General features: G+C 57.1%; 1 protein-coding gene across 4 annotated transcripts; it reads left to right on the plus strand.

Annotated features, from left to right (window-relative positions):
• The first annotated feature begins 418 nt into the window (after positions 1-418).
• ATOSB (atos homolog B) lies at positions 419-26,121 on the plus strand. 4 transcript variants are annotated; one of them, XM_083354068.1, is made up of 9 exons: positions 419-559; positions 17,277-17,495; positions 17,892-18,963; positions 21,286-21,344; positions 21,532-21,628; positions 21,864-22,022; positions 22,383-22,451; positions 22,763-22,953; positions 24,777-26,121. In XM_083354068.1, the coding sequence occupies exons 3-9, from the start codon at positions 17,983-17,985 to the stop codon at positions 24,928-24,930; spliced, it is 1,710 nt and encodes a 569-aa protein (XP_083210194.1). In that variant the 5' UTR covers positions 419-559; positions 17,277-17,495; positions 17,892-17,982; the 3' UTR covers positions 24,931-26,121. The 4 variants fall into 4 exon arrangements, with proteins under 4 accessions (XP_083210194.1, XP_083210193.1, XP_083210196.1 ...); XM_083354067.1 differs by lacking the exon at positions 419-559 and adding an exon at positions 4,839-4,939; XM_083354070.1 differs by lacking the exon at positions 419-559 and adding an exon at positions 4,839-4,939 and having other exon boundaries at positions 21,535-21,628.
• Positions 26,122-26,369: the final 248 nt, after the last annotated feature.

The raw sequence follows: 26,369 nt of genomic DNA on the forward strand, positions 1-26,369 counted from the left end.
GGTCCATTAATCCTTGGATGGGAGACCACCCTGAAACCCCAAAGCCCGAAGTTGAAATGAATAAAAAAGCCCTCCTGAAAGGACAGCCCCAAGCTTTCCCTGCAGCTTCCAGGGTCGGCGCCTTCCCGACCCTCTCGCTCTCCAAGAGCCGGGCAGGCAGGAGAGAGGCCAGCAGGCGGACGGCTTCTCCCACCTCGCCGGTCCGGAGGGGAGACGGGCACTACAATTCCCAGAATCCCTGGCGGAGCAGTGCAGCCCCGGCGCCTCCCCTCCCTCCCCCGCCCCTCCCCGCTGTCACCAAGGTCCTGCACGTGGAGAAGGCGTGGCCACTGCCCCCGCGCCCGCCCATTGGCCATCGGGGGCTCCGGGGCTCGCCCGGAGAGCCAATACGCGCCGGGGGGGGCGGAGCCTCGCGGGGCCCGGAAGCCGCTTCGGGGAAAGGGGGCGCCGCGCCTGCCGGACCCCTCAGTCCTCGCGGGAAGCGCCCCGGAGCCTCTCCCGGCCGGCCGGCGCGGAGCAAGGCGCGGGCGGCAGCGGCAGCGGCAAGCCCGGCCTGCAGGTAAGGCACGGGTGCCGCTGCTGGCGGTCTCCCCCGCGGCCCCTCCGGATCTGGCGGATCTTCTCCTGCACGGGCCGGGCGCGGTGCGGCCTCCTCCCGGCTCCCCCTTTCGCCCTGCTCCGCTCCCGGCAGGAGGTGCCTCCTCCCACCGCCACTTCAGTCCGCCCGGGGCGCCTTGAGGGGGTTGGGCGGGCTGGGGGCGCCACGGGGTGTGTGTGTGTGTGTGTGTGTGTGTGTCAGTGAGGTCACAGCAAAGGAAGGGGTGGTCTCGACCCCCCCCCCCAGGGAAGAGGGGCTGCCCCGAGAGCAGGCAAAAGGCGGACAAGGGCCGGGTGGGGGGCAAATTCAGGGAGGGAGGAGGGAAGTCAACTTCTCCTGCCGGGTGGGGGGGGGCAACGTTACTCTCTCCCACCTGGGCTGATCTGAGCCTGTTGAGCGAGGCCTTCGCTTCACGAAGAAGGCCTGAAAGAAGAAGCCCAAGAGAACCGCTTCCATGTTGTGCCCTGGAAGCCCCCCCCCCCCAGCTTCTTTCTCCATCTGACTTGGTTTCCCCACCCCCCAAACCCCCATGGCCAGTTGAGGAATGGGGGCTCAGTTGGCCTGGCTTTGAGAGAGAGCCCCTTCAGGTACAATAGAAAGAAATGGCCGGGGGGGGGGAGGGGGCAGCTGCCAGTCGCAATGTCCTTCACCAGTAGCTCTGCTGGAGCTGCTCAGAGTGCTAAGGCGCTGCCCTGCCAGAACCTGCCTGCCCTGGGGGGGGGGGACACGGAGCATCCCCTGACAGGCAGCGAGTGGGGGAAGCCCTGCCCACCAGCTGCTCCTTGGCCTGCCTGAGAATAGGTTCCTGAGTGAGTCAGCACCGGGGAGTAGTGTTGGTGGACATGCGGGCACTCTGTTTGTTCTGCCAGGCTTTCCAGGGTGTGTCTGAGGGGCAGAGCATTCCCTTGCTGGACAGAGGAGATGCCAGCGGGGCTGGGGGGGGGTAGTCTGGAGGCTCAGTCAGCTTCTTTCTGCAAGGAAACACACCATCTTTGCCGTGGTGGCCAGCAGGATGGTGAGATGCTAGAAGCACCCATTTTGCAATGCCCGGTGCCAAGACTGACTGTGACGCTCCTGAAAAAGGCAGAAGTGGGGGAGGGAACTTGCTCGTCCAAGGTTGTTGGGCAGCCAGCCTCTCCTTCCTTCCCCCCCAAACTGGTCCTGAGGCTTTGGGCTCCGCAACCAGCTGCCTTATGGCTTCCCTCCTTGCCATCCCTTTGCTCATCCTTCCAGTTGAGCAGGATGAAGTGGGGGGGGGGCGTCGGGAGGGGGAGGAACTGGCTTGAATTGGAGGCCTTTTAACAGCCTTGTGGGAGAGGCATTGGCTCTGCAGCACAAAGCCAGGGCTGACATTGTGGGCCTCTAGGGAGGTTACAGAGGGGCCAGGAAGCCCCTTTGCTGATCCAGTGTTCCCCTGGGGGGTTTCTTGATGTTCCAAAGAGCCCGTCAGTTCCCGTCCCCCACCCCCATCCAAGTCCTCATTCCATGTGGAGGAAAAGGTTGTTGCAGCACCTTCTCACACAAACACCCATTACCTGGCGGGCCCTGGCACCAGAGGCAGCTGACCATCTGGCTGAGCATATTTGCCTACAGGAGTCTGGAGGAAGCAGCGATAGTCCTCTTCAGGTCTTCAGGCTGGCCTCCCAGCCTCAACCTACAGGCGGTGGAGTGGTGGGAGCCAAAGTCCCAGGGATCCAGAAGAGGGAAAGGCTGAGTGGCAGCAGCTGCCCAGAGAAGGGGCTTCCCCAGCCTTCTGCTCTGAAATGGCAGAAAGTAAAACCACTTTTGTGCAACCTTTGCAGGCTTCTGTTACGGGAAGTCTGGATTTGCACACACACACACACACACACACACAAAGTTGGGTGTCTACAGAACTTCCGTGCAATATATGAAGGGGTCCAGAGGTGTGGCACACACGCAACAGCTCTGGTATGGCTTGTCCTTCAGCCAAGTGGGGTATAATTAGCTGGGACAGACATTGCTGTAACCTCTCTACACGTACATCTTCTTTACAAGGAAGAAAAATGGCTTGGTCACTATATCCTCCTGGCCACTTGGCCTCAGAGCTGCTACTGAACTCTGTGCAGATAGGGAACCTGAGGGGAAACTCTGAAGAAAAATTAAATACAAGTTTATCTCCTACCCATCACTGAAAAGTTAAAGTGGCCTTGGCATCTCCTAGCCTGGCACCTTGATTGGTAGAGTCCAGTGAGGTGGAGGGAGGGGGGACTGGCATACTCTTTCAGGCAATTTCCCCCCCAAAGGGGTGGAAGGAACAAGATGGCAACATCAGGCAGTGGGGGGGGGGGGTGCATGATTTTTGGACCCTGGTGGACCAAGACAGGAGAGCCGAAGAGGCCGGGTAGAAGCGCAGGGCGGTTAGCTTGGCCTGTGGAGGAAATGCAAGTGACGAAACTTTGTGCACTCTTCCCGGCTGAATTTGCACAATCTCCCAGTTGAAAATGTGGTTGACCAGTTTGTGGCAACCAGGTGCATTCAGGGAACCCCTGCACCATTGGGTGTGTAAGCACCCCCACTCCAATGGCCGGCTGGACACCGGGGGTCCTTTGACACTGTTCTCATTCCCAAGCTGTGTCATGAACCCCACAAGCTGGGCTAACTCCCATCCTGATCCTGCGCCTGGGTGAGTGTGTGTGTGTGTGGGGGGGTCTTAAGTGTCCAAGGGGGTAAGAACCTGCATCTGATAAGGGGTTTCCTTGGTGTCCAAAGGGGTCTCCGATTTCAGGGGGCCCTTCAGCACTTGGACACTCCCCTTCCACAAGTGCCCCCTCCAAGCCGCTGGATTCCCCCTCCCAGGAGCCAGCTGTGGATGCCTCCAGTCCTTGGGCTGGACGGGCTGAGTGGCTGCCTGCAGCTGCCAAAACAAAGGCAGGAGGGCAGTGCATGAGGTAGGGGAGGGGGAGTCACTATGGCAACCCTGCTAGCTTGCAAGGACAAAAGCCTGGCAGGGTGGCTGTGGGGAGGGGGGCAGCCCCATCCCCTGAGGTCACGGGGTTGTGACCAGACAGCAGCCCCCCCCCCCAGACGCCCCCAACTCAGCTTCCCCTTGGGCTGCTCATTTCGGGAGAGCCCTTCCTTCCCGGGTGCCCAAATGGGCTTTTGCTGGGTTGATTGTCTCCTGTTTCTCCCCCCCACCCCCCCACCCCCCCCTTCCCTCAGGCTTGCCTTCTGCGCAGGAGCGGGTGGGAGGAGGCAGCGCCCCTATTCTCTTCCCCCCCCACCCTGCGATTTTGCAGACAGACGGATGGGTGTGGGGGGGGGAAGGTTCAGTAACAAAGCCTTCATAGTTATGTGAACAATTCTATGGGGAATTGGCTCGCTCACTCTCTGGGCTGGGGAGCCTGGGGTTTGTAGTGCAACCCAGGGGCTGGGCAGCCTGGGGTTTGTAGTGCCACCCAGGGGCTGGGCAGCCTGGGGTTTGTAGTGCAACCCAGGGGCTGGGCAGCCTGGGGTTTGTAGTGCCGCCCAGGGGCTGGGCAGCCTGGGGTTTGTAGTGCAACCCAGGGGCTGGGCAGCCTGGGGTTTGTAGTGCCACCCAGGGGCTGGGCAGCTTGGGGTTTGTAGTGCCACCCAGGGGCTGGGCAGCCTGGGGTTTGTAGTGCCACCCAGGGGCTGGGCAGCCTGGGGTTTGTAGTGCCACCCAGGGGCTGGGCAGCCTGGGGTTTGTAGTGCCGCCCAGGGGCTGGGCAGCCTGGGGTTTGTAGTGCCGCCCAGGGGCTGGGCAGCCTGGGGTTTGTAGTGCCACCCAGGGGCTGGGCAGCCTGGGGTTTGTAGTGCCACCCAGGGGCTGGGCAGCCTGGGGTTTGTAGTGCCACCCAGGGGCTGGGCAGCCTGGAGTTTGTAGTGCCACCCAGGGGCTGGGCAGCCTGGGGTTTGTAGTGCCACCCAGGGGCTGGGCAGCCTGGGGTTTGTAGTGCCACCCAGGGGCTGGGCAGGGCGGTCGGGAAAGGTTGCTGAATCCGCTGGCCCGGCCGTAATTGCCCCCCCCCCGGCCTATAGCTCGCCCGCCAGGTGCGTTCGCGCGTGTCTCGGCTCACTTGTGCCAACCGGGGCCAGCGGCGCCCCCAAGAGAGTGGGGGGGGGGTCGAAAAGAGCTGCACGGCCCAGCGGGGGGCGTGTGGGGGGGAAGGACTCCCTCGGCCGCGGCTCCGAGCAGCGACCGAGCGGCGTGGGGGAACCGGGGGGGGCGTGGTCGGGGGCGGGCCGGCCGTCGGCGGGGCGGAGACGGGTCGGGCCCCGGCAGCCCGGCCCAGGCGGCCCTGCTCGATTCGGTTTAGCGGGGGCGGCCGGCGGGGGCGGCTGCGTCGCGATGCGACCGAGGTGAGCGGCTGGGCAGAGGAGGAGGAGGAGGAGGAGGAGGAGGAAGAGGGGGCGGCGGGGGGGGGTCTGGTCAGAATTGCCGGGAGGGGCTGCTCTTTGCCCCAAGTTGGGGGGGGGAAGGGGGTGGCAGCACTTGAGCGGCCTGGCTCGGCTGAGTCCCCCACCGCGACTGGGGGGGGCCGGCGGACTCGCCCCCAGCGGGAGGGGGGCTTCCAATTGGACGGGTGGGGGGAGGGGCTGGTGGGCCGGCGCTGGTCGTCCTGCGGACGGGGCCCCCGCTTGGCTGCAGGACCGGAGCGGGGCTTGGAGGGGGGGAGAAAGGGACCCGGAGGGCTTCCTTTGGACGGAGTCGATCCTCCCCCCTCTTCTGTGGGCCTCCTGACGACGTGGCCGGGCTGGGGAGCTCGCGGGGGGGGGTTGGAATGCCGCCCCCGTCGCGAGGGCCGAAGTCGGCATGCAGTGCAAGGCGGGAGGGGGCTCTTGGGGGGGGGCTTTGGAGCTGGCCTCTGTTCCCCTCCTCTTCAATGGCCCGACATTATTCCTGTCCCCCCCCCCGCCCTGCCGTCGCCGTCCGCAGGAGAGCCTTCTGGAACTGGGCAGAATGGCTGAAGTGGGGGGGGGGGGACGACGCGGGGGTTGCTTCCTCCTCCCCCTCCCTGCAGCCTGGACTTTGTGCCCTCCTGGGGGGAGAGGGAGGGCTGGCCAGGGTGGTAAGTCCTTTCCACCGGGCTGGTTGTCTTAAGTAGCCATTTGCTGCCCCGGATGGCAGCCTAGCCCTTGGCACCTGTTTGGGGGGGGGCGGTGGTAGTCCCAGAGGAGCCAGAAGACCTGCCAGTGACAGGTGGGGGTGGGGTGCCTGGCAACTGCTTTTCCCGGGCAGGGTCTGCAGAAGGCCTTCCCGCTCCCCACGGCGGAAGAGAAGGGGTGCATGCACCGTCCCCATTGCTCCCAGTCTCCATAGGTGCCACGCAGGAGAAAGAACTGGCTCTCAGCCCCCAACACTCCCCCCCCCCCACACACACACACACTACTGAGGGATTCCTTTTAATAGCTGACCCTGAAGATCACAGCCAGCTGGGAGGGGAGGGCTCTATGAGTACCAGTTCTCCCCCTCCCAGCCGTTCTCCCTGCCCCTCCTTCAGAGACAGTCTAAATGCAATCCCCTTCCCCCCCCCCCCCCACTTCTGCCAGGCTTAGCTGAGCTGGCTGCTTCCCGGCCTGGCCAGCCTTTTTCTCTGCTGGGCTCTTGTCTTGGTTCTGTGGGATTCCCACCCTGCTGGGGACTGTGAGATCATCAGTTCTTGCCAGGTGTGTGTGTGTGTGTGTGTGTGTGTGTTGGTGTCTGAGCCACCTGCCTTTGTTCCTGTCTCCCCCTTCCCTTCTCCTCTCCCCACACAGACTTTCTGCCCCTTGGTGCACAGGTCCTGGGGGGAGGGGGGCTTGTCACACCCTCAAACCCCCCCAGTCTGGCTTCCTGGAAGGGGGGGTGTCCCTCCTTGTATCTGCTGATGCCAGGAGTCAGTGGTTGGGGCACCAGGGGCTCCCTGCTTTTTCTGGAAGCGCTTGGCAAAGCCCTTTTTTGCCTGTGGCATTCCTGGTGGCAGCCCAGCTGTAAGTGAGTCAGCTGGCAGGCAGGGAGGAGGCCAGGCTGGGACAGAAGCCTTGCGTCAGCAGGGAAGCAGGAACCGCCAGCCCTGCCCCCAGAAGCCGGTCTGGGCAGAGAGGCCTTGGGTGGGAAGCCTTGCCCTTGCTCGGGAGCAGCTGGATGAAGAGAGCTCTGGGGGTGCTCCTGTCCGAGCCATGCCAAGCCCAGCACTGGGATTTGGGTTGGGACGGGAGAGGGCTGTTCCCTGGGCTGGAGGAGCCTCTTCCAGCCCTTCTGCCTGGGACCCTGAGCTGCTCGTGGTGATGCTGCCCAGGCAGACTCTGGCCACTTAGCCTGGCTGCTGCTTCTTTCATGGACTGGGCAGCTGGCAGACTCGGTTGCAGGGAAGAGGCTGGGGTTTCCCTCCCTCTGTAATCGGAAATGGCACAGAGGGTGCCCTTCTCTGCTTTCTAGGCTGGAGGTGGGCAGGAAGAGGCTGCTTCTGGTGCAACTGCCCTTTCAGATGCTCCTTCATGATCTTTTTTGGGGTGTGTGGGTGTGGGTGTGCAGGAGGAGCTAATTCCCTGCCCAGTATCCCTGGACCGCGGATCTTGGTTGGGTAGCTGACACCTTACAGGCAAAAACCATTTCCTTGTTTCATTTCTTTGGCAGAAGGAAATGAAAGAAGCTACTATTTCTTATTTTTCTGTATTTTATTTTATCTATTTATTAAATTTGCTTGCCACAAGGGGATTCTATTTCCATACGCCTTGGAGACCTCCTTTCCTGGCTTTGGGGCTTTCATCATTACATGGAGGTATCACAGGATATGCTCTGGCTTCTTGCTTGACTTCTGACTGAGCCCTGAGTATTAGGAATTCGGCTAATGTTTGCCAGGGAATCGGTTCCTCTTGGGGAACGCCAGATTGCATTGAGTGTCCTTTGCCAGCTTGACTCTTCCATGCCCCAGTTGTGTGCTGGGGAGCCCTCATGGAAGGGGGGGGGCTCAGAGGACAGGATCCCTCTCATCAAACTCCTCTGGAGAGTTTTCTGCAGTCATGCACTGAGCCCGGGAGCAGATTCCAAATCCTTTCCTGGGCAAAGGAATTGCCTGGTTCTATAGCATGTCTAAAGTGCAAAACTTGGGTTGAAACTTAACATTAAGAAAACCAAGATTATGGCATCCGGCCCTCTCAATTCCTGGCAAATAGATGGGGAAGAAATGGAGGTAGTGACAGATTTTATTTTCCTGGGCTCCAAGATCACCGCAGATGGGGACTGTAGCCAAGAAATTAAAAGATGCTTGCTCCTGGGGAGGAAAGCCATGGCAAATCTAGACAGCACACTAAAAAGCAGAGACATCACCCTGCCAACAAAAGCGTGTATAGTCAAGGCTATGGTCTTCCCAGTTGCAATGTATGGCAGTGAAAGCTGGACCATAAGAAAGGCTGAGCGCCAAAGAATTGAGCCCTTTGAACTATGGTGCTGGAGAAGACGCCTGCGAGTCCCTTGGACTGCAAGGCGATCAAACCGGTCAGTCCTAGAGGAGATCAACCCTGACTGCTCTTTAGAAGGCCAGATCCTGAAGCTAAAACTCAAATACTTTGGCCACCTAATGAGGAGGAAGGACTCACTGGAGAAGAGCCTAATGCTGGGAAAGATTGAGGGCAAGAGAAGAAAGGGACGACAGAGAATGAGGTGGCTGGATGGAGTCACTGAAGCAGTAGGCCTGAGCTTGAATGGACTCCAGAAGATGGTAGAGGACAGGAAGGCCTGGAGGAACGTTGTCCATAGGGTCGCGATGGGTCGGACACGACTTCGCAGCTAACAACAACATAGCTTGTCTTCCTGAAGATAGGATTCCTGCTGGATCGGACCTGTCTGTGTGGCCAAGTCCACACAGAATGTCCACAAAGACCTGGAGGCAGTGGTGGGATTCAGCTGGTTCGCACCACTTTGGCAGAATTGTTAGCTAATTTTTTGTTGCCCAGGCCCAGAATGGACTTCCGGAAGTGGCATCCACCCAGAGAACCGGTGGTTCACCTATTTGAATCCCACCACTGTCTGGAGGTCACTCTGCCTCCTCAGAATGATGAAAGGAGAGAGAAGAACGTGGCCACCAGCATGAAGGCAGATGGACTTGATTACAGTGGTGATGGGGCACCACTGGAAGACCTGAACGACCAGGCTGGAGATCAATCGCCATGAAGAAAATCTATTTGTGTGGTCACTAAGAGTAGAATCCGCCTCTTAGCACACATCAATTGGTGTGAATGAACTCCACATACTTCTTGCCGGCAAAAGCCGTTGAGGATATTTCTGCACCTATAGAGGAGAATAGTCGTATCTCAGGGTTGAAATTTTTGTGGTCTATTCTGTCACGAAGCCAACATTTCTGGTTTAATTTTTCCCGTAAGTCAAGAACTGGCAAGTGAAAGCAAACATGGCTACTGATTGGCTTGTTAAAGGGGAAACACAGGAGAATTCCTGGTTTGTGTCACTGGTTTCTGATACAAAATGTGGAAGTATCTCCCATCTTTGGCAATTTAGAATGGGAAGGCTGAGGCAGCTGATTCAGAGTTCTGGTTTCTGTGGGGTGTGACTGTGGGTGCAGATAAAAGCAAGCACGTATGGAGGCCCTGAAGAACCTGGGTGTGGCCCCCAGTGCTTCCAGAAGCCGTGGTTTTCCAGTTGTCCGACCTGATGGGCCTTCATTTCACTAGTTGCCTTTTGAGAAAACACCTTTGGGATAGCCGTGACTTGAGAATCTCCATAGAAAACTAGACTTTAATTTATTTATTTTTCCCCTGAAGATGTTTCACTTCTCATCTGAACCAAAGGAGATTCTTGGATGAGAGGCGAAATGTTTTTAAGGGAAAAGGGAAACAATTCTTCAGAAAAAGCACCTTTGGGACAAGCGTGACCTGGATGATTGAGAGTCTCCATAGGCAAATTAAAAACGGGTTTGTGTTTTTTTTCCTCATTGTGCTGGAAGGAGGCAACCATTAAAACTAGAGAATTGTACTACCAACTCCATTGAGTCTGTTAAGTGCAGACTTGGGCAGAATGAAAGCAAATTTTGCCCTAATCAGCATTGGAGGCAAGTGTTGTCCCACCAGTCACCCAGAGATATACGGTAGTCTCCAATACTAAGGAAAGATTGCTCCACTGCTCTTCTTTTACCTGTACAGCTCTTGCATCTTGTCCCCAGAGCCTTTGCTACTTCAGAAGGTACTTTCCCCCCCCCCAGCAAATCTTGCGAGATGCTGACGCGGCCCTCCTGCTTGTCCTGGGCTCAGCCGCTGCAGGGTCATCCAAGGAGGAGGCTCCCAGCAGGGGACAATCGCCAAGTGATGCCGCTGCAGGGAAGACGCAAGCCTGGGGGCTCCTTGGGGTCTGTGGGCACTTGGCCAACCTTGAGGGGGGGGGAACTCTGGAGATGTTTTTCTCTTCCAGCATTCCTGACTCTGGACTTCTGCATCTGCACACAAGCCCCTTTGATTCCTGCCTCTGCTTTTCCTTCTCTTGTGCTGCCGAGGTATTTTTGAATTGGGTGGGTGGGTGGTGGGCTACGTAGCTTAGATTGCTGGTTAAGCCTTTGCTATTTGGCGTGGGTGGAGAGCTGGATGATCTGCGTGGCTCCGGCCACCTCAGACTGCTGGATTCCCCCTGGGCGGAGCAAATGCTTCCAAGGGCTCTGTGCCTCCGCTGGGGAAGGCGCTGCCTCGCACCCCGCCTTTGCCGCCCATCTGGGAATCATCACTGGCATCCTCTCCCTGAGCCTGCCTGGCGGGAGGGCCCCGGTGTGGGGGCGGCTGTGGGGAGGAGAAGCGTGTTCAGCCTTCCTTCCTCTCACCCGTAATGCGCTCGGGGCCAGCTGAGCACTGCTGGGGTTAAGCCAGGACACGCACTCATCCTTGGGGGAACCAGGAGGAGTAGAAATCCCAGCATGCACTGCTCTGCATCCTGGAAGAGGAGAAGGCTGGGAGGTGTAGTTTGCTGACTCGGTTTGCAAGTTAGCAGCAGAGTCCCGCTGTCATTTGGCAAGCAGTGATGCTCTCCTTGCGGACAAAGGCTGAAGGGAGGGGGAAGCCCAACCGGTCGTCTTCCTGCGCTTTTTAAGGCCCCCCCCGCAAGGAACGACAGGGGCTCTCGGTGTGGGTGTGGGTGTGTGTGCGCGCGCACGCCACTGGAATGGAAACAGACGGTGCTGGAGCAGATGTTTTCTCGAAGCTGAGTAATCCATAACACATTTGTTAACTTATTGTTTAATTTGCAATGATTCCTTAACGTTTGAGTTGCCTAGTGGGGGATGTTAGCTCAAGAGTTTTCTTTGCCTCTCTTGGCTGGTTGTGCCTCAGCTTCCCCAGAGTGTCAGCCCCACGGTGCCTGGGGATTATGGGAACCATCTCTGGAGGGTTACTGGGAAGAGAAGGCCCACCCGGGAGTTTAAGGACTGAATGGGAATATCAACCTGAAGAAATATCTAAGCTAGTCGATGCTTTTTTTTCCTTTTTTTCTTTTTTAATCCCAGTGAAAATCTTGCATTTCTTTTTCATGCTGGCAGAATAAGGCCTGAGGTTTGCAATGGCACATATACCTTTCATTTCGCAAACAGGTCCAAAAGAAAACTGTTATGAGTGCTGCAAAGGCATTTCCTATTGGTCCATTGGAAACTAATGTTGCGTTTGATTGGTCTGCTTGCGTTGGTTTACCTGGGGGAAGAATTTTTCTCTCCCCAAAACTCTATGCCGGAGGCGCCCAACCTTTTGGGCACCAGGGACCTGTTCCATGGTAAAAGGGGTTTTCTGTGGACCGGAGAGTGTGGTTTTGTGTGCTGCCTGCATACCACGGATGGGGCTTTGCTTTTTTGTGTGGACCGGTTGCTGGCATGCCACGGCCCGGTACTGGGGACCCCTGCTTTAGGCGGTCCGTGCTGCTAACTGAGTTTTGGCAAAGGAAAGGGGCCTGTACATCCCTCCTTACGTGACGTTGACCTGCTGCCTGGTTGGGAGGGCGCTCTGGGTCAGGGGCCAGAAGGTTGAGCTTGGGTCCAGCAGGTGCCCATTGGCAGAGGAGTTGTGCGATGGGAAGTCTGTAGTTTCTTTTGCCCTTTTCAGGAGGCCTTGAAGCCTTTCTAGGAATGCCAACCTTGCTGGTCCTTGGTGGTCTTTTTCTGGTTGCTTCCCGTGGGCGGGGCTTTGGAAAGGCTGGATTCAGGTCCATTTAATACCTTTCAATTGCATGGAGCTCTTCTAGGATTGCTGTGTTCTTCTTACTGTTTTGGGTAGGCCTGACCAGAAAAATGGCACCAAATTAATTTCTATTAAAAATGGTCAAAGACCCACAGAGGGTCTGTGGGGTTAATCCTCTAGGAGCGATCATCTGGGGCTTCTGAGAACAAAATAACACAGTTGGGAGGGACTTTGGAGGTCTTCTAGTCCAACCCCCTGCTCAAGGAGGAGACCCTTTAGCATTTCCAGACAAATGATTGTCCGGTCTCTTGAAAGCCTCCAGTGCTGGAGCACCCACAACTTTCGGAGACAAGCTGTTCCACTGGTTGATTGTCTTCACTGTCAGAAAATTCCTCCTTAGTTCTAGGTTGCTTCTCTCCTTGATCTGTTTCCAGCCATTGCTTCTTGTCCTGCCTTCAGGAGAGTGGGTTGAGCCCCTCCTGTCTGTGACAACTCCCTAGTCCAGGGGTAGGCCACCTTGGCTCTTTTATGACTCGTGGACTTCAACTCCCAGAATTCCTGAGCCATCATGGCTCAGCTTGGAAACCTCTCCCTTTCCCCTCAGCATGGCTAGCTCAGGAATTCTGGGAGTTGAAGTCCACGAGTCATAAAAGAGCCAAGGTTGCCTGCCCATGCCCTAGTGGCCTAGTCCTTCTCTTCATTAGAGTAAGGTAAAGGTAAAAGTTCCCCTGCACATGCGTGCTAGTCGTTTCCAACTCTAGGGACCGGTGCTCATCTCTGTTTCAAAGCCGAAGAGCCAGCGCTGGTCCAAGGACGTCTCCGTGGTCATGTGGCCGGCATGACTAGACACCAAAGGCGCACGGAACGCTGTTACCTTCCCACCGTAGTGGTTTCTACTTGCATTTTTACGTGCTTTCGAACTGCTAGGTTGGCAGAAGCTGGGACGAGTAACAGGTGCTCACTCTGCTACACGGCGCTCAGGATTCGACCCGCCAAACTGCCGACCTTCTGATCGACAAGCTCAGCGTCCTAACCCACTGAGCCACCACATCCCTATTGAGCCACCGTGTCCCTATTTCATTAGAGTAGACTTACCCAATTCCTGCAACCCAGTTTCTTGCAGCAGCAAGTTTGAGGAGGCCGCAGTAGCTTCCTGGAGAGAGGGAGATGTGCTAAGGGCGGCGTGGAAGTGGTGGCTGTGGGGCCTCGTCCTGCCCTTATCAAAGGACAGCAGCTTGGGGAGGGCATCGCTCTGCGGGGTGGGGTGGGGGAGATGCTTGCAAGATGTGAACATCTCATCATGTTGCACTTCAGTTGGTCTCAGGTCTTTGGGACCTGAGGAGGTCAGCATTTTGTCAGGTGGGCTGCCGGCCCCTTCGGGGACAGGTCCAGCCATCGGTCTCGTCGGTCTGCCTCCAATCTGAGAGGCATCTGGGTCTTCACCAGGGATGCTGTTTAAAGCTTCAGCTTCATTATTGGGGCTTTCAGGGACACACACACAAACACAAACACACGTTTTCATCTGAGATGGGTCTCTGGGTCTTTATTCCCGGCTCAACCCTTTTCCTGGGAAATTCTGGGCCTGGCATCTGTCGCTCCCTCTTGCACTGGGGCGGCACAGCCCATGGGCAGAAGCTTCTTGTTTCTTTTTTGAGCGGCAGCTCAGCTTTTTTCCTCTCTCTTTTCTCCTTCAGCCCACGGTCCCCAGGGCGATTCTTGCCTCCAGCGCACCCAAGAGGGCCGGTGTTGTCTCCCAGCTGCAGTCTAGCCCTTTTCACGCCCTGCTGCGTATTAACCCCCAGTTCTTGCCTCTCTCCCCTTTCTTTACTCTTAGCTGCTGCCTGGCTTCTGCTCTGGCTGGCCCCGAATGGGACGACTCACCGTGGCCAACTCGCCACGGCCATCTTGCCACAGCCAACTCACGTCAGGACAATTTGCTGCGAGACAATTCCATGCGGAATAACTCGGCGCGATAAATGTTATCCCTGCCACTATTTCTCTGACATTATTTCCGCTGGCAAAAATGGAAATAACGTCTAAAAAAACAGTGGTGGATAACATTGATTGCGTTGAGTTATCCCGCGTGGAATTGTTTGGTGGTGAGTTGTCCTGTGGTGAGTTGGCCACAGTGAATTAACCGCGGGGAGTTGGCCACAGGGAGTTGTCCTCACTCTGGTGATGCTGGCAATCGCTTAGGTCCCCTAGTGCAGGGGTCTCCAACCCCTGGTCCGTGGACCGGTACCAGGCCACGGCATGCCAGCAACTGGTCCGCACAAACAAGCAAAGCCCCATCCGCGGGATGCAGGCAGCACACAAAACCACACACCCCCTCTGGTCCGCGGGAAAAACCTCTCTCCACAGAACCAGTCCCTGGTGCCCAAAAGGTTGGGGGCCTAGTGGACAGCACAGCAGAGTTGAGAGATGGGCAGTTGAACACAGAACACTTTGACCGTGCTGGGGCTGCTGCAGAGGAGGAGGAAGGAGGCCATCTTCCCTGCGATCCTCCCCCAGTTCAATCAGGGTCGCTCACAGGGACATTCCTGTGAGTCGTGGCAGTGGGGTCCTCGGAAGAGGGGCTGGAGGAGGCCCCAGGTGTGTGGGGGGCAGTGTCCCTCTTCCTGCTTCTCCTTGAGCAGGGGTAGGCAACCTCGGCTCTTTTATGACTCATGGACTTCAACTCCCAGAATTCCTGAGTCAGCATAGCTGACTCAGGAATTCTGGGAGTTGAAGTCCATGAGTCATAAAAGAGCCGAGGTTGCCTACCCCTGTCCTTGAGCCTCTGGAGGTGACTGCCCTCCGAGGGACCTTGGAAACAAATTCCTGGCCCCAGCTTTGGCCTCCCCTGCCTGCCCCACACCTCTGCCCCCCCCCCAGCCATTCTCTTGTGGCGGGGCTGATTTACATACTGGGCTGCCATTGGCTGGCTCAGCCCAGGGGAGGTGCAGGGGGTGGGGTGTCATGGTGACCAGGGCTGAATGGGGATGTCCAGGGAAGGTGGAAGCTGGACCAGCCTCTGGGGTGGCCTTCTCCCCCCCTGGCATTGGGACTGCACCAGCAGCTGGCCTGGGTAACTACTTGGGGGGGGGCAAGTGGACTCCAGGGGACGCGGTGGCTCAGTGGGTTAGGACGCTGAGCTTGTCGATCAGAAGGTTGGCAGTTTGGCGGGTCGAATCCCGAGTGCCGCGTAACAGAGTGAGCGCCTGTTACTCGTCCCAGCTTCTGCCCACCTAGCAGTTCGAAAGCACGTAAAAAATGCAAGTAGAAAAATAGGGACCACTACGGTGGGAAGGTAACAGCGTTCCGTGCGCCTTTGGCGTCTAGTCATGTCGGCCACATGACCACGGAGGCGTCCTCGGACAAGCGCTGGCTCTTCAGCTTTGAAACGGAGATGAGCACCGGCCCCTAGAGTTGGAAACGACTAGCACGCATGTGCGGGGGAACCTTTACCTTTTACCTTTTTTTTAAGTGGACTCCTGCCCACGACCCCTGGAAACAAGAGCCCCTGTGCTGGAAGCCACCCAGGCCTCTGGGAGGGGAGATGCTCAGACCTCTGGCAGCAGCTCTTCTTGCCTTGCTCTATGGCTGCCATAGATGGTGGTTTGCTTGTGGTCCCCCAGGGTGGTCTAGACCAGGGGTCCTCAACCTTGGCAACTTTTAAGACTTGTGGACTTCCGCCAGGAATTCTGGGAGTTGAAGTCCACAAGTCTTAAAAGTTGCCAAGGTTGAGGACCCCTGGTCTAGACTCTAGAGCAGGGGTCTCCAAACTTTGAGACTTGTGGACTTCAACTCCCAGAATTCCTCAGCCAGCCATTCCGGGAGTTGGAGTGCACAAGTCTTAAAAAGTGTCCAAGTTTGGAGACACCCCCTCCCCTGCTCTAGAGGAGCCCAAGCCTCCCTCTTTCAAGATGGATTGGATCAAGAAGCAGATGATATTTTGAAATCTCGCAAAAGTTTAGCTGGAGGAAACCACATTTTCTGGGGTGTGCAGGTTTGATCAGAGGTTCTGGGGGCTAGGAGAAAGCTGAGCCCACGCCCCAACAATCCAGACTCCTCCTGGTGGCCATGTGGGAGTCTGGATGGTCCTGCAAGAGAATTCTAGGCAGAATCGCTCTACAGACGGCAGGAAAGGGGGTAGTTCCTTGGGGCACCCCTGATAGGGGGGCACAGCTACACCCCGTGTGTGTCTGGCTCACTCACCTCGTTGCTTGCTTAGAACCCTGGGAATAGAGGTTGCGCGTGGTTGTTCTCTGCATGTGGGCAGAGGCCATTCACCACATTATGTCTCTTATGTCTCTCTGGGCAAACGCTGGGATATGCTGGGCTTGCAGGCCCTCCCTGCTCTGCCTGTCCTCTGATGGGGCTGCTGCACATGTCGGCTGTGCTTTGGCCTTGCCCTGGGGGTGGGATCCAAAGCCTGGACCTTCGTGCCTCGGGTTCCCTCTGGGGTCTGTGGGTCCCCCAAAGAGGGTTGAAGCCCGGTGACTTTTTCTCGGGGAACATAGGATGGGGCTTCTAGAGTTCAGGCACACCCAGGCCTTTTGTGAAAGCCCCCTCCTCCTCTCTTGCTCCTGTCCTGCCTTTGAAAGCGGGTCGGTTGCACTTTTGTGGGGGCTGGCTTGGTCCTAGCCAGACGGCGCCCGGGACACCTGGCGAAAAACACCTTTCCAGGAAGTCCTCAGTGAGGCCCTCTCAGCCGCTCTCCCTGCTGGCAGGTAACCTCTTGTTCCTCTCCTCCTGGCTTCCTCTCTCCCCCCTCCGCAGTGGTGGGGGTTGGACCCGTCGTTCCAGCTCACCCCCAAGGTGAGCGGAGGGTGGGGTGTTAAGCAACCCTTTTTTTTTACCGTGTTTACCAAAGGAGCCTTGTCCCCAGCTCGCCAGGTGGGTTGAATGAAGCCAACCTCATTCATCCCATCTCCCTGGGGGTGGGCATCCCTGGGAGGACCGGGAGGCGTCCTGTCTCCGTGGGGTGGCTGTGGGCTGCCGCCAGTGTCCCCTTGTAGGGCGCCTGCCTTTCCCTGCTCTGCGAGGAGCTGCTCCTTCCCTCCCCCCCCCTTGATTCCAATGGAATTGTCTGGAGGGAGGGAGGGACGAAAAGAGAACCTAGGAATAAGCATTTAGATCAGGGGTCTCCAAACTTGGCAACTTTAAGATGAGTGGACTTCAACTCCCAGAATTCCCCAGCCAGCCATGTTGAAGTTTGGAGACTCCTGAGGCAGATCGCTGAAACGACCAATTTAGGTTTTGCGCAGGGAATTCAGATGTTTCCCAGATGAAGCATAAGCCACTATTTTACAGAGGAAGTATGTTCCTCCTTTAAGAAATCCTTCATTCCTGAAGCCACCGGTGGATTTATGTGGAGACATTTGTGGATTGGCCAGAGAATCCTTTTCTGGTTTGAAGATCCCTGGTCACCCCCTCCTCATCAAGGAGGTCCAGAGACACCCCCCCTTCTCCTTCACCCTCCCTCTCTCCCTGCCAGGAGCATTCTCTGACCTCCCCTCATGGACCCCTCCCTCCTGAAGAGGCTACAGGCGGCCTTTCTATCCTCTCTCCTCAGGGCTGCTGCCCAGTTGCTTTGTTGGACTGGTGGGGACGTTGTGGTGCTCTACGGACAGAACCGACCCGGAGCCCGTGATGGTGGGAACCATCCCCCGGCAGCCGCGCCGCTTCTGGGGAGTGCCGGGGTGGCAGGTGTCCCCAGTCAGCTTCACCAGTCACCATCGGCTGCTGCAGCAAGAGAACACGCCGGTCAGGGGACGGGACCCTGCACAGTGGGGTGAGTGCATAGCAGTGGCACCTCTTTGAGGGGAGGGGGACAAACTGTGAGTGGTGCTGTGGACTTTGCAATAGGGCTGGAGGGTCAGGAAGGCCTTAGCCGTCCAGCTTCTGAGGCTTTGGAGAAAGTGTCCTGGTACCAGGACACCCCCTCCCCACCCCCGGGGTTTGGCAAACTGGGGCGGGACAGGAGCCCAGAATTGGCTCCCCAGAAGTGCAGCACCTGCAGCTGAGAAAGGCTGTCTGGAGGAGAAATCTGTGGGTCTGGGGCTGCCCCTTGGAGGGCAGGGTGAGGGCTCCTGCTTCAGGCCTGGAAAGGCACCCTTTGGGGGGGAATGGCAGGGAGGGGCCATCAGGAGGCGTTGCTCAAGTCCGCCTTCTCTCCCTCTCCTTCCAGATGTGGCTGTGCAGCCCACTTCCTAGCAGGAGACTCGGCCGGACGCCCTGACCACACGGCACTTTAGATCCTGTCCTCCCGCTCGGCCCCCATGAGGCACCTCACGGCTGAGCCTGGACCACCCCGCCAGCCAAGCACAGGCCTGAGCCAGGAGCAGCAGCAGGAAGAGGAGGAGGAGGAGGAGGAAGAGGAGGAGGAAGAGCAGCAGCAGCAGCAGCAACCCTGGAAGCATCATGGCCTCCAGATGGGCTGCAGTCCGCCAGAGCTGGGAAGCCAGAAGGTCTACCAGCTCTCCATTTTTTCTCCCCGGGGCGGCGGCCCTGCCCTACCGCAGCAGAGGGGGCCCCGACGGCAGCCTGTCAAGCGGGGCCGCCCGGAGCCCCGGTGGGTGGCCGACAGCGGCGAGTGGGATGCCAAGAGGGCCCACTGGGGCACGGAGGAGGAGGAGGAGGAGGAGGAGGAGGCCATTGAGGACGGGCTCCTGGTGGATGGGCTGGCCCTGGGGGGCGCCGCCCAGCACTTCTCTCACAGCGGCCTGCGAGTGGTAGAGCACCGACGGGAGGCCAGTCCCAGCCAGCACGGAGGCTGGGAGCTGCTGGCGCCCGCCAGGCTTTGCACCCCTTTGCACACAAGAGACTCGGCCCCCGTCTTGTGGGGGGAGCAGCCCGCCATGGACTCCAGGCCAGAAGGGAACGCGGGGGCCCGTTTCCCACACAGTCACGATTTGCACAGCCCTGCACCCCCATCCTCCCCGCCAGGACAGCCGTCCCTGGAGGCCCAGGCCCCCAACACTCCTCCGGAGGCCCCCAGCTTGGGTACCAACGGGCTCTGCTCGGCCGAGAAAACGCCCTGCTCCAGCGGCCAGCTCTTGGGAGGCAGCCCTACCAGCTGCCCGGCCAAGAGGAAGCTGCTGCCCTCAGTTGAAGGAAGGGCAGCCGCCAGCCTGGAGGAAGAGAGCCTGCCACCAGCACGCAAAAGGAGGGCCCTGCGTTCTCCCACAGTGCCAGCCTCCTGCCGCAGCACCGATGCCAAGGGCGCCCCCTTCTGGAACCACCTGCTTCCAGCAGCCAAGGTGAGGAACCGGGGCAAGGAGGGGGCACCATTTGTCTCCCCAAACTGACCGGGGGTGAGGAGCCGTAGAGAGCTGCCTTTCTGTGGTGTCCAAGGGGTGCCATCTTGCTGGCAGAGCCCCGAGTTCAGGCACTCCCTGCAGTCCTGCAAAGGACCCTCGCTTAGAGCTGAGAAGAGAGGTGCCAGGCCACTAATTAGACCCAGCCTTTGTAAGCGGCAGAAGCACCTGGGCTATTCCAGCCTTTGAGTAAATCCTGCTAGACAGCGGTCCCCAAGCTTTCCGGCTTGGCAGAGCAGTGGGGGGGGCGTGGGGGGTGGCAGGGGACGATTCCATGCGAGTGGAAGTCCACCCGCATGATCTCGCACTCCCATTTCTGCACATGCGCCTCTTATGCAAATGGAGCTGCACGCATCTACACACTTGCCTGCCTCTTGTGTGGCCCATTTCCAAACTGGCTGCAGCCCGGGGGTTGTGCTAGATGTCTCTCTCCTTCTGTCCTGGAAGGAAAGGAAGAGCCCCCCCCCCAAATCCTCATCCCCCAGCTCCATTTCTCCCTGCCTCTTTGCTTTTTCTCCCCCACCGCTTGGGTTGAGTTCTGGGATCTCTCCTAAGAGGGGCAGACATTCCGCTTTTTCCGAGATGCGGGAGAATGCGTGGCCTTCTGTTTACATATTTACTGCACTTCTACCCCACTGCGATCTAATTGGCTGTTGACAGACACACTCCTATGCAATTAAAAAGTCCGAACAAAAAGCAGCAAATTTAAAGTATAGTAAAAAAAATAATTGTAAGAGAGGGAGGGAGGGAAGAGGGAGAGAGAATGAATGAATGAATATGAGAATCTAATTTTAGTAGGTGAGAGAGAGAGAGAGAGAGAGAGAGAGAGAGAGAGAGAGAGAGAAAATGAATGGATAGATGGATGGATGGATGGATGGATGGATGGATGGATGAATATGAGAATCTAATTGCAGTGGGAGAGAAAGAGAGAGAATGAATGAATGAATGAATGAATATGAGAATCTAATTGCAGTGGGAGAGAGAGAGAATGAATGAATGAATATGATAATCTAGTTGCAGTGGGTGAGAGAGAGAGAGAATGAATGTGAATGAATGAATGAATATGAGTAATTGCAGTGGAGAGAGAGAGAGAGAGAGAGAATGAATGAATGAATGAATGAATGAATGAATGAATGAATAAATATGAGAACCTAATTGCAGTGGAGAGAGAGAGAGAGAGAGAATGAATGAATGATTATGAGAATCTAATTGCAGTGGGTGATCCCGGTAAAGGGTGAAACCAACCGGAAGCTGCTTGGCAGCTCCACTCCTGTTCCTGGGTGTCACCAGTGCTCAGATTGCTGCGTGCCCAGTTTGGGTGATCAGGGCCAAGAGAGGATACCCCAAATAGCCCGCTTTCATATTGTTAGCAGTGTAGGAGAAGGAGTGGCAGAAGAACCTGAGGGCGGAGTGAAAAGAGGAATCTACCTAGAATCCCTACGTAGTCATAAGCAGACTTAGTCCAACCCCCTTTGAATCCCATGGACCCTTCTCTCACTCTTACCAGTTGCTGACCCTCAAGTTGAGAAGAGTCCTATGAGTGGGCTTTAGCAATAAGTCAGTTTAACTGGGCCTTCATTCTCTGGGCCTGGTCTTTCAAACCTGATGAGCAGCCAAGGCTGCAGTGGATGCTTCATTACAAACAGACACTGAGTTGAGGTTCCCACTCGGGCAGTCCTCAGCAGCTGGAGCAGCCGTGTCCCCTGGCCCATTCCTGTTCTCTGCTGGAGCTTGCGGCTTCTTTGTCCTCCTGAACCAGCCCTGCTGTGGGGAGAGGAAACGGTTCAGATGTCCCTAAGGCCTTCTGGGGGACTGGAGACAATTCAGCCTTTCTCAACCTCAGCCGCTTGAAAACGTGTGGACTTTGGCTCCCAGAATTTCCCAACCGACAGGTTGGCCAGGGAATTCTGGGAGCCAGTCCATGAATCTTCCAAGTGGCTGAGGTTGAGAAGCACTGGTTTAACTAGACTGGTTTTCCCTTAGAGCAGCTGTCAGGCGGGTCCATCCGATGGTGCTGGTGCTGGAAGGCAGGCTGGCTGGGTGGGCAGGTTGAAAATCAGCCTCCTTCCCTAACGCTCGACTGGTTTCCAAGAGGTGACCCGTGTGGGCTGTCTCTCTTCCTCGCCTCTCAGTGGGGCGATGGAGCTGTGAGTGCCCAGCTGCTCCCAGGAGGAACAATTACTCCAGAGGGGGTCCTGGATTGGAGGCAGGGGCTTTGGGTGGAGCGGTAGGATCTGACCTCCCCTTCCGGTCTGCCCCCTGCAGGGTTCAGCAAGCAGCAGGACTGGCGCTTCTCAGTTGAAAACGGGGCTGCACCTCAAACTGTGAGTCCCCCCCCCTCCTCCCCACTTTTGATGCAGGGAGCCCACGGCAGCCTCCCAACTCTGCAGCAAGGTGGGACGGCCCCGGGGCCTGTCCACAGAGCTCCCCAAGGCTGCAACATCTCGGCAGGGGTCAAGAGGGGCTGGAGGAGGAGGCCCCCCTGGAGTGAAACTTCCCTTCTGCCCCAAGCAGGAGGAGGCAGCTGCGCAGTAGCCCCGGAAGGGCTCTCCTGGGCAGGCGGCCCCCCACCACCTCCATCAGCCACGCCCTTCTGGGGAATTTTGAGGTAACCGAGGTCCTTGAGCAGGCCTGGGGAGGCCTTGAGTGTGGCCTGGCCTACCACCACCTGCAGGACTGTTAAATGTCCCACGTGAACGCGAAGCTGTGGGGTGGCGCTCTCCTTTCCACCAAGGGGGCTGAGCTGAGAAAAGCTTGGTCCTCATTGGGATATGTGGGGGGGGGGGCCGCATCCTGGCCAAGCTCCCGGTCTCCTGAAAACGGCGCCCCCTCCCTCCTGGCAGGAGTCAATGCTGAAGGGGCGTTTCCCACCCTCCGGCCGGATCGAAGGCTTCACCGCAGAGATCGGGGCCAGCGGATCCTATTGCCCGCAGCACGCCACCCTGCCGGTGGAGGTCACCTACTTCGACATAGCCGAGCACAACGCCCCCTCCCCATTTCTAGTGAGTGGCTGCTGAGAGGAAGGGTTGGAGGGGAGCCCCAAACCAGCCCTGCATTTGCTCTTGGAAGGCTGGAGGTGAGCAGGCAGGCAGCTGGCAGAGGCCTGTACTGCCCTCCTTCAAGATCCCGCAGGGTCTGTGCGGGCGGTTGAACAAATGCCACAGACTTTGGGAGGGGGGGGGCGTGCTGGGGACTGGCCCAGGGAAGGCAACCTGCTGTAGGAGCACCCAGCTGAGGAGGATGGGCTTCCTCCTGGCCCCCCCCCATTCCACCAGCAAGGGGCTCCCCAAGGGAATTTCATGTGGCAGCCGGCCACATCCTGCCTTTTCTGACAATGTTCTCGTGCCTCCTTCGTGCCGTAGGGAGTCATTGATTTGGAAGCCTTGGGAAAGAAGGGCTACAGCATCCCCAGGACGGGCACCATCCAAGTGGTGAGTGGCGGTGGGAGGAATGAAGAGGACTCTGGCTTGTGGGGAACAGCCTGGGGCTGGGGCCAGCCTGGCTCTCCTCTGCCTCTCTTCTCCCCTCCTCCTCTTCCTTCCCTCCCCTTCTCTTCTCTACAGAGAGAGTCGGGTGAGGACGGAAGACGTGGCAGGGGGAGGCTGGGCGAAGAGCCCCACTCCCAGCCATGTCACGGCAGCTCCTGCCTTCCGTCCTTCCTCGGTCGGCAACACCCACGAGAGCCACGAGCAGCTGCTGGCCTCCTCTCCTTCCCTCCCCACTGACTCCTCTCCCGTTCCAGACCTTATTCAACCCCAATAAGACGGTGGTCAAGATGTTCCTGGTGACCTACGACTTCCATGACATGCCTGCCAACCACGTCACCTTCTTGCGCCATCGCATCTTCCTGGTGCCGGTGGGCGAGGGGGAGGCCTCCGCCTCGGGTCTTGCAGAGCAGCCCAAGCGGGTCCTCTGCTACCTGATGCACCTGAGGTGAGTGAGAGGACAGGGGAGCCGAGTGGGGCTGCATCTGGGGCTTCGCTGAGGCCTGGGGGAGCAGGGCCTGAACCTTCTGTGCTCGGAGCAGTTCTCAGCTCTTTCTCGTGGCCACGCTGCTGTCCGGCAGCGGTCACTGTCCCCACCTTGGGCATAATGAGGGCAAATATGCGGCCTTTTTCATTAGTGGCCCAGGGAATGGGAGGGAGGGGTTGGTGGATTCCATTAGATTTCACTCTTCCAGCCCACCCCATCCCACTGTGGTTTGCCCCCACGAAAACACCCCCAAATCCCCTCCCAGATTTGGGCTGGGCAGGGGGAAGCAGGAGGCAGGTGTTGGCAGAGAGAGAGGCCAGATTTAGCCATATATCGCCACCTGTTCTGGGTTCGTGCAGGTGCATTCGGAGGTGGGTTCGAATACCAGCAGAGAGTCGGACCTCCTTTGGCACAGAGGTTTGATTTTGGCCTCCTTTGGAGGCAGCCGTGAAAACATTCTGTGCCCCACCTCAGCTGATGGTTCGGCTTATTTTGGATATGGTTTAGCACCATTTTAGAACAAGCCGCCCAGAGTTGTCGGATACGAGATGACCGACAAATTTCATAAATAAAACTAAATAAATAAATAAAATTAACCTGAACCAGACTGGTGGGCTCAGGGACCGTGGCATGGTGAAGCTGCTGAGAGAGACTAGGGGAGGGGGCTGTCTTTCCTGTGCAGCTGATTTGGGTCTCCCTGTTAGGGATCCGCTGAGAGAGCTGGTTGGGAAAGGGGAGAAGTCCAGTTTGAAAGAATTGGGCTCTTCCGCTGCCCAGACCAAAGTGGGCATGGAAAGCAGGGCATGGGATCATGCCACACCTTGGCCGAACCTCCTCTGTCTTTTTCCTTCTGAGTTGCCTAAACCAGTCAGTTGCGCCCTTATCCAATGAACCAGGATTAACTGGTTCAGAAGGACCCACAAGCATTATCTTAGGGCTGCGTCCCTTTTCATTGCTCTAAGCTCACAAACAGATGACAGGGGAACTGCTATTTCCCTTGTGTCTGATTGCGAGTTTCCCTCACTGGGGGTCTCTGGGCAGCAGCTGGATAAGGATACGGCAGTTCTGCCCTTCGCCTGGCCTCTGTCCCCAGGCAGCTCTTCTCACTGGGCCCTGAGTTTATATGCAAGTAGTCCTTGACTCACAACCACAATTGAGCCAAAAGCTTCTGTTGCTCAGCGAGAAAATTGTTAAGTGAATTTTGCCCCATTTGACGCCCGCTCTTTCCACAGTTGTTAAGTGAATCCCTGCCATTGTTAAGGTAATAAGACGGTCGGTAAGCGAATCTGCCTTCCCCATTGACTTTGCTTGTCCGAAGGTCACAAGAAGGATCACATGACCCAGGGACACTGCGACCGTCATAAATATGAACCGGTTGCCAGGCATCCGGATTCTGATCACGTGACCATGGGGATACTGCAGTAGAAATAAGTATGGAAAAAATGGTTATAAGTCACTTTCTTCAGTGCCGTTGTAACTTTGAATGGTCACTAAATGAACTGTTGTTAGTTGAGGATTGTATAGAGCAGGGGTAGGCAACCTTGGCTCTTTTATGACCCGTGGACTTCAACTCCCAGAATTCCTGAGTTGAAGTCCACGAGGTTGCCTATTCCTGGTATAGAGTATTGTGCTGGCTGCCCAGGTTCTTTCCACCCACCCCCATTGCAGGCAAATGTGCCTTGGTTCCCAAATAGACCCCCTGTCCTCCCCACCCCCTGGAGCAGCAGCCTTGGATCTCCCCACCTCGCAGGCCCTTCTGAAAAGTCTCTTGTTTCCTTTCCCAGGTTCCACAGTTCCAAGTCGGGGAAGATCTACCTGCACGACAACATCCGGCTACTCTTCTCGCGCAAGTCTATCGAAATGGACTCTGGGATCCCTTACGAGCTGAAGTCTTTCACGGAACTGCCCCGCAACCCCTGCTATTCCCCCCGGGCTTGAAGGAGGGAGCCGGGGAGCAGCATTTTGCCCAAGCAGAGATGGGGCAGGGGGGGTTGGAGTTGCTTCCGCGCAGCTGGAGCAGGGAGAGCCATGCCTTTCCCAGTGTTTCACTCATTGGATCCAGCCCAGCCAGGATCACAAATGCAGCACATCTCAACCTCTTGTTTTGGTGGCTGGTACAATTCTGTGCAGGGTGCAGGAGGCTGGGTGGAAAGGGAAGAAGAAGGGGGCAGGTTGCCATAGGGAATGGGCTCCTGTTGGCTTTGGTAGGCGGGCAGGGTGCCTAGGAGTTTGGGCCACGCAAAAGCATGTGCAGAACTGGGAGGTGATCTTTGTCTCCAGGGACTTCATGGGGGAGGTGCTCTTTTTAGGAATGGAGTTGGATCACCATGCAGGAGAGGCACTGGAGCCCCATCCAAGCTAGTTTGGAGAAGGGAGTTGGAAGACAGCCATGCAAGGTGAACAGATGAAGCATAACTGCTCCCCTTTCCCAGGAAGCCATGAAAGCTGTAACACTCCAAAGAGGGGGGGTGTCTTTCCTCCTGACTGCTGCTTCAGGCGCCCTCCTCTTCCCCTGGACCAGCTGTACAACACTAGGTCCTTGGGTCACCTAGAGAGGCTCACGCTGGCCTCTCAGCCCCCGGTTCTGGTCCACACACAGTGCGTGTATGACCCAAAGAGAATTCAGACAGTTGATCTCTAGAGGTATGAAGCAGGGTTTGTGAATCGGTGTAAGTTTTTCCTTTGTGAACTGAACTATCACCACACGTGTGGGTGCTTCTTCTGAGGGCACCAACCAAGCCGGAGATGGTAAGGCAGGAGGAGCTGTTTGAGAGCTGTTTGAGGGGTCCATGGATAGCTTTGAATCTGTCCTAGTTTGAGCTGCACCAGTTTAGAAGAAAGGAAGCATTGCTGTGTAGCCCAGGCCTCGTGAGGGACGGTTCTGCTCCCTGTTGCCCCAAGCATTATGTTCTTCTGGTATCATTTTGGTTTGGGTTGCATCTCCTACATTGTTCTCACAAGAGGGAGCAGGTGTGATGAAAGGGGCTACAATTACAGAGACTTGAAAATATTTATATTTAAAAGGAAAGAAAGAGAGACAGGCAGAAATGTATGGAATACTTTCTCCCTTCTCTTTCCTTTTTTTTTTGAAACAGGAAAAAAAATCTATAAATGTGTGTTTGGAAAAAATGTCTGTCTGCCTTGATATTTTGAAGAGGGTCTGATCCCACTGAACGGGATGGGGCTGAAATGAGACAGTTGAGCAGGTTGGGACTGTTGGGTGACCTGATATTTTTTTCGGGGGGTGGGGTGGGGGGGAGAGAAATCAGCCCATTTCAATTGGAGGACAGTCGTGCCACGTGAGAGATTTATTGAACTATCTTGTTGGCCAAATTCCTTAAGGAGGCCTCATTCTCTATAACAGCAGGAGTTGGGCC

Source organism: Vipera ursinii (genome assembly GCF_947247035.1).
Source record: "Vipera ursinii genome assembly, chromosome: 2".
In the NCBI taxonomy this organism is placed as follows: Eukaryota; Metazoa; Chordata; class Lepidosauria; order Squamata; family Viperidae; genus Vipera; species Vipera ursinii.

Bases quoted from the DNA above. Each gene is read 5' to 3' on its own strand.
- ATOSB (XM_083354068.1), top strand. From the start codon at position 17,983: ATGAGGCACCTCACGGCTGAGCCTGGACCACCCCGCCAGCCAAGCACA. The intron at 21,629-21,863 runs GTAACCGAGGTC...CCCTCCTGGCAG, and splicing joins CCCTTCTGGGGAATTTTGAG to GAGTCAATGCTGAAGGGGCG. The intron at 22,954-24,776 runs GTGAGTGAGAGG...TTCCTTTCCCAG, and splicing joins TGCTACCTGATGCACCTGAG to GTTCCACAGTTCCAAGTCGG.